Below are 7,111 nucleotides of genomic sequence, written 5' to 3'. Positions count from 1 at the left end.
CCGTGCCCCAGAGGGGAGCATCTCTGAACAGGGGGGCGGTACATCAAAATTTGAACCACGACGGAGAGGTCGGGCGTGACGGTGTCGATGGGTGTATCAACGGATCCCAACGCTCACACGTATGCGTATCGGCTATACAGAGCTCTCTACAGTTATCCAGGTGCACGACCTTGTAGCTTGTGCGGCCACCAAAAGACCTCACAATTGAACTTTGTAGCGACTAGTAGCACAGTCGCTGGGAGAGAGGAGGCCGTGTTTCTGAGATGTACGTATCTGGCGCTGTATGGATACGCGTTGAATCGCAGAGGATAGCGGAGTGGCTGAAGATGGCCGAGTATAGAAACCGCATTACCGAATCGAGACGTGTTCGTAGGGTGGACATTGATTCGGCGGTGCTCCCGATTTGCATGAGCGTGGCTCGTCGATCCTACATAACGTACACAGTGCTGACTGCATTGACGCGCAGCGGTCCGAGCAAAGCAGCATTCCAAGTACTGCCTGTCACCAAAGGCGCCTCGACGACAGTGAGTGCGACACTGTTCCCCTCGAGCCCTCTGCACAGTAATGCCCCACCTTCCATGTAACACGAGCATGTCGCTAACTAGGTATGAACACGCCATAGCCCTCAAAATCTCGCGATGTCGTTTGCTGGGGCACTGACAAATTACTTCGCACTGTCGCCGTGTTGGGGTTGATAGGCGCGGCGTAGTATCAAGTAGAGGTTCATCGACACTGTCTTCAAAGTGTCTTCCCCATAAACTCGGGCGTGGCGTGATGCAGAGGTGTGTCAAGTTCATGAGAATTCTTCGGAGGCAACACCCGACTCCGTGGCCGCGTTGGTCATATTCGGGTCCGTACACGCATGTAGTACGCATGTACGAGGTAAGCGACCATGCGTGATTATCCGAGCCACGCCCCAGCAAGTGCATTTACGCAGACGGAGAGTAAAGGGGAGTTCCACATCAACGTTCTGCTCGAACACCGTTCTCAAGACAACTTCTGCTGAGCCGTCGGTTCTGCTTACACAACTAATGAGGCAAACTCCCGCCGTTCCAACATGTAGCGGCAGAGGCCCAGTTTCGAGTCGTGAAAGCACCCCCGCGCCGCCAGTGGCAAGCCCTCTTATGCAACGCAACCTAGAGTTCTCCAAGTCGCAGATCGTGTCGGCAATTCTGCAGTAGCTTTCCTGTCCGTTTCAAGTGCTTGTCATCGAAGTCGACGCAACGCGCGGGCCCGGGCCGGACATGCACTGAAACGCGTCTGTGGCTGTCATAGACGCCGAGACCAGGTAACGTACGCGGATTGGTCGCGGTTCAATTGTGCGTTGCACGCGCGCTATCATCTCAGCGCTACGCTCTTCCCACGACTTAGGAGGGCCAAAGCGATTCGAATTGAACGCCACGGCCGTCTCGCAAGTTAGGTGGAGATAGTTAAGCACCTAGAAACGCAATGGAAGGTGTATGAATCTCTGTTTGCTCATGTCCGGCTGCATACTCGCACTGTGCGGAGTGATTCGATGAAGCCCTTTCGGAGGTCACGGGCGCTAAGAGTCTGCCACTGCGATGCGGTCTTCAAAGTGGTTGTCGATTGCTGCAAGTACTTAACATACTTTTTCGGTGAAAAGGGGCTCGCTAAAATCCGAGGGCGTATATGAATGAGAAGACATAGTACCAAGTCAAAGCTTGTGCCCAGCCACCGGAGCGAGCTGTGGCCGTGACAAGCGTGACCGTGCACTGATCATGTTTGGTTTTGTTTGTTCTCCTCAGAAACAGTCCCCCTCGGCCATCGTAGGCCTTTCTTTTTGTCCTACCACGCATCTTCATAAAACTCTGAGTATATTATGAGATGTTTCAGCCATGCTCTTGGCCTACAGCCGTAGAGGGCTAGGCAAAGGAGGTTTAAAACATGAACGCACCGGTGGCAGGGCGCGAGGTTGAGCGCCCTGATAGACGCGGGAAACGGTGCGTGTGGCGCAAATCAACCGCGACCAATCCGCGTAGTATAACCAGGTAGCCACCGCCACCTGCGCGTTGTGGTTGAGATAGTACCATGCGCCTGTCCGTCTGCCATGACATGAACTTATGCGTTGCTTTACCCCTATGACTTTCCCAGTGCGTCACTCTAGATGAACACGGTTCTTGAGGACAATTGCGCCACCATGTGTTCAAGACAATCCACACGGGGGTGTCAAAGGACGCCGGACTTCAAGCTGGTCGGTCAAATTGAACGGGCAGGGATTGTCACTTTACCTGAATACGGAAGCGTGTACCCGCGAATAACTGATGACCTTCACTCGATCGAACTAGCGGTACTCTAAATGGTGCGGAGTACATTGACAGGTCATATCGGTCCATGCCTGGTCTCCGGGCCTAACTTGAATCTTGCCTCCTCACGTAAACTTCGTAAGTCTCTCGTCCACCACACCATTTGAGCCACACTCATTTGAAACAAGATGAGCTCTTCTAGCTGGCCCATTGTGGTATGCATTACATGTCACTGGCAACTCCGGTCGAAGCCGCCATCACAGTGGATCCATAGGTGACAGGTCCGTAGTCACACGATCTCATGAACTGGCCCCGGGCATTTGGACGCCTACAGGTCCTGGCCACGGTAATTTGTCTATGTCGCGGGACATACGCAAACTGCGGGTATGCTGACGGAGTGGGTGCGGGATATCAGTCGGTGAGTAAAATCATACCGGTTGTGTAGGTTCGACCGGGTGCTCTTCGACACTACATGTCATGGTCAAATATCCGGAGACTTGGAGTCCAAATTCCTCCACAGCTAGACATACAGTACGTCGGTGCGTGCCACGTCTAACAAGCCTTGTTCCCGGTACTGACCACGTACAAATGGTATTGGAATGATTGCACCCATTGTATTGCATATGTCGGTCACCCCGCGCCTCACTCAGCGTATTCGCCACAGAAGCTCTTGCCGCAATCGTCATCTCGAGCTCCCGACGCCGCTGTCGATAACGTACATGACCGCACCTGTGGTCCTTTCGGCGCATGCATTCATGAAGACAGCCTGTACGAAGAAATGGTTTGGTCACCGTGCCGGCCTCACAACTCGGAGTATGCAGCTCTGCCCTTCTCCGGCTTCTGCGTCCAAGAGACGTGCGTCGGAGCTACATCTTGGCCTCCATCTGCTGTATAAAAGCTCAAACGCGGATGTACGACTGACAACACCTCATCCAACGCCCAAGCAGCAGACAGAAGCCTCAGGCGCATCGAAGAATGGCGGCAAACCAAAACGGATCGCGTATGTATTGAGATCGAGCATCCCCCACCGTATACAACCGTCTGACATCCTCACACAGACTGGAGGATGCAATTGAACAACTTACTGCAGGCCAACCCCGCCCTTGGCATGCTCGAATGGGAAGATATCCCCAGGGTCCCGCGTAGCCATCAGGGTCCATGGACCGCGGTCGCCAGAGGTCAGTCTCACACCCCGTTTACTTACGAAGAATGAATGCTGATAATATCTGAGTACCTGTAGTCGGAGGCGTTGAATATGGACGAGGCAAGGCCAAAAGCAAGCCCGCCGCAAGGGAGGCTGCTGCCAGGCAGGCTCACGGGCAGGCACTGGCTACCATAGCCCAGCGCCAGGGAACTTGACGTGCGCATTCAGAAATAGTGTTCTGATTGCGAGCTCGTTGGGCTGCATACACATATATACATACTACTGTGTACGAAGTACTGTACTGCACCAGCAAGCAGTCCTTCTGATTTGGGCTGTTGTTGCAAGTATGATGTAACCGCTAATCATTGTTTCTAACATATCTGCAGCAGATGTAAGTTAGTTCAAAATCCTCGGACCCTCATTTGCCACTGACAACCGAACCGTCCGAGTTCCAGTCCCAGTCTTAACCCCGAGGATCGGAAATTGACCCCGAAATTCGAATATTTGCCCACTCATATACTTACACAGGAAACGAACACTATTCATAGCTTGAACCCTGGTTAGTATGTTGCATCCGATGCCGAGCCCCGGAACATCATGATCACGTCGTTGTGCTGAGATGAACGTAAACAAGTTGTCCTCTGCGCATGCAATCCACAACGGCTCTGTTATTCATAATGGTACAAGTCATATCCCCAATGACTATCCTTCTCGACATGATGTGTAGCGGCGTCGTGATAGCCTCACTTCACCGATCATCTCCTTCCAGTCCCAACAACTGCCACTCAGACTGCACCCCATTGAAAGACTTGCGAATCATGTCAGCGTGTTTGGCAGACCGTGGAGCGAATCCGGCTTTGAAAGTGTGTGGCACACTAACGAAGCCTTCGCTCCACGTCATCTCCTCGTTCGCGATGTCAGGCAATATCGGTCGTTTCGTCTTCGGATCCAGCGGCGCGTAGAAGTCGATTCCCCAAAGTATGCGAGACAGGGTGATGAATAGGGATGCTTCTGCTACGTGGCTGCCCGGGCAGAAGCGGCGACCCCATCCAAACGCATAACTAAAGTCGGACAGTCAGTATATCACCAGAGAGTCGACGAAGGATAATAAATCACATCTGCCGTTCGTGCGATATCGGGCGAGTGTCCCAACGAGTCGGTTTGTCTGCTTCATAGAACCGCTCAGGAATGAATGCCGTTGGGTTGTAGAAAGTATTGGGATCCCTCTGGATTGCCCACAGGTTCCCGATCACTGTGCAGCCCTTTGGAATGTAGAAATCTTTGTAAAAATCGTCCTCGATCGTCGCATGTGGTATAGCTAGAGAATGGTCATCAAAATCATATACTAGCAGAATAAATCGGATGGACGTACCCAGCGGAATGCCCGGCCGATGTCTCAGGCTCTCTTTGATACAGGCCACAAGGTACGGCAATCGTTCTTCGTCATCGAAGTCCGGCATCCGGTCTGCACCCACCACGACATCAATCTCCTCACGCGCTTTCTGCAGTACGTTCGGGTAGCTAAGCATATAGAGCACGAATGTCGCTATGGCCATGGCGGTAGTATCGGAGCCCGCCTCTAGAATGGTGCCAGCGGTGTAGGCAAGCAGCTTGTCTTGTAGCCACCGTCCTTGCGTCAGTCCCTTCCCGGGCGCATTCCATCAGGAAAGTGGCACCTTGCCTCAACGGCCTCAAACGGCCTCACCAGTCTAATTTGTACCTCACATGTCTCACTGCCTCACGGATTTTCGACTTGGCAGGCCATGATTTTTCGCACTTACTGATCGACAATACAGTGAATGCATTACATCAGTATATGTACTATGACACTATCGCTACCGAATTGCTTCAATACTCTCGTTCCGTCCACTGCTCGATCAAATCTGTATTCACCGCCCGTGTTAGCGGTGAACCGTAGGTTGAATCATCGCAGGTGTTCTGCACTTGGGCTTACCGTGCCTGTGCCCGTGCCCGTGCGCACCGCCCGCTCGCTCGCTCGTTGCTGCACCTCCGCCCGCCGTGTCTGCCTTCTCGCAAGTCTGTCGTTTTTCACCATAACGCCATGCTCACCATGATGCGCCCTTGCACTCCATGTCCATTTGTCTGGCGGGTGCATGACCGTGCGCGCGGGGGCACCACGCTGTGCCCCGTCATTGGCCAGGGTGGCGGATGCGCGTGACACATGTCGCGCGGGCACGGTCGGTCGATTGCGTGCAACAACGGACGGGGATGTAAGAGAGAGTGGGTACATAGAGCATGCAAGCGGGGATGCAGACGGGGCGCGGCAGGCGCAGACGACGTCGCGAGGCGCAGGGACGTTACGGGAGGTCATTGTGGGACGCGCACGTTGTCAGTCGTGCAGGCCATGCACGTCGTTGGCCGCACAGGTGGTCACACACGCCCGGGGCGGTTGACGAGGCGGAGAGTGATGTTGTGCGGCGACAACAGTAAGTGACTGTTGCGGCTTGCCCGAAGCTGAAGAAGGCTGAAGAGTCAAGACCGTTAAATGTCTGCCCTGAACTGAATTACGACTCCGACCGGCGCTTGGAGTCGACGCGCACACGCGGCCTGCTTTGCTGGCACTTACCAAGCACTTACCCTCACATCGCGCAGTCGCGGGCACCCACCATCGCCGTGCAAGACATCCCCCAAGTACATAGAATGTGAGTTCTGTGTGCACACGCGTGCAGTAAACTGATGGTGGGCACTGAGGCACGCGCAGCGATGGGTAAGGGCCCGGGCGAGTGGGCAGCAGGCAGCGGGCGACTCTTGCTGTCCGCGACTCGTGTGCCGCGTACGTGGACACGAGGATGACCTGAAAGTCGGCATGGGCGGGCAGCGCGTCGTGGGTCCGCATGTCCGCTGGATCCGCAATCGGAACTTGGAAGGAGAAGGCGAGGGAATCGTCGTCACGACCGTCTGGCGAGGAGATGTTTTGCGTGAACCTTTGCGGGAACGAGAGCGGTGAGTTCTATGGCTACGCGAGGTGGGTTCACGTTGACGAGGCAAGGTAGCATAAACAACGAGCCCTACTGACGCTGATTCTTACAGGACGGTCGGTTCTATTCAGTGCGGTGAGCACCGCGTTTCCGTGCGGAGTCGCCCATGCGCCGCGGCACCAGCCGTTCCTCCGCCCAGTCCGCGGGGGTTCTCAACAATGTATGTTCTTCAGTCCTGCGGAGCAGAGGTGGAAGGACAGCCCGCTCCCCGTGTCGTCTGACCCTCCCTCACAACTGCAGGTGCAGGCGCAGCTCCCGCCATCTTCGTTTATTGTAGGCCATGCTCTGCAGCTGCCGACCGAGTCCGTCCACGCAACCCCGCGTCACTCAGCTTTGCCCGAGATGCACATGGCTCACCATCAATTGAGCAGAGCCGGTGGTACTCAGCAGCATCAACCAGCGGACGAAGGCCAGATATCTCGCGCGCAGAGTCAGCATTACAACTACGGGCGCTCGCTGGAGAACATTAACGTGCTGGTCGTGCACTGCGGCGCGACGATCTAGCGCTGGTACAAGAATTGGCTCGCCAACAAGGACGAGGTTGTTGCGGTGACCGGTGCATGGCCCCTATGCATTCTAGACATGTCGGAGACGCTGATCAACGTTGCACAGGTGAACTCATGCCGATTGAGCAGCAATGGATAGCATGCAGAGACGACAAAGCGCGGGTGTGCATGGGGTGACCTAGTGGGATGTGGACGCCC

The 7,111-nt window shown here is 54.8% G+C and overlaps 1 protein-coding gene across 1 annotated transcript; it reads right to left on the bottom strand.

Annotated features, from left to right (window-relative positions):
* Window positions 1–4,156: 4,156 nt before the first annotated feature.
* On the bottom strand, window positions 4,157–5,063 carry C8Q71DRAFT_881545 (cytochrome P450; the record flags this gene model as incomplete). Its single annotated transcript, XM_047928487.1, has 3 exons — window positions 4,157–4,469; window positions 4,525–4,726; window positions 4,781–5,063. Coding segments are annotated over 3 exons (798 nt in total), but the record flags the coding sequence as incomplete, so codon positions are not given.
* Window positions 5,064–7,111: the final 2,048 nt, after the last annotated feature.

Source organism: Rhodofomes roseus (assembly GCF_022264815.1).
Source record: "Rhodofomes roseus strain CIRM-BRFM 1785 chromosome Unknown C8Q71scaffold_25, whole genome shotgun sequence".
Taxonomy (NCBI): Eukaryota; Fungi; Basidiomycota; class Agaricomycetes; order Polyporales; family Fomitopsidaceae; genus Rhodofomes; species Rhodofomes roseus.
Note: the sequence above shows the minus strand (reverse complement) of the source record. Positions and strands in the feature narration are given on the sequence as shown.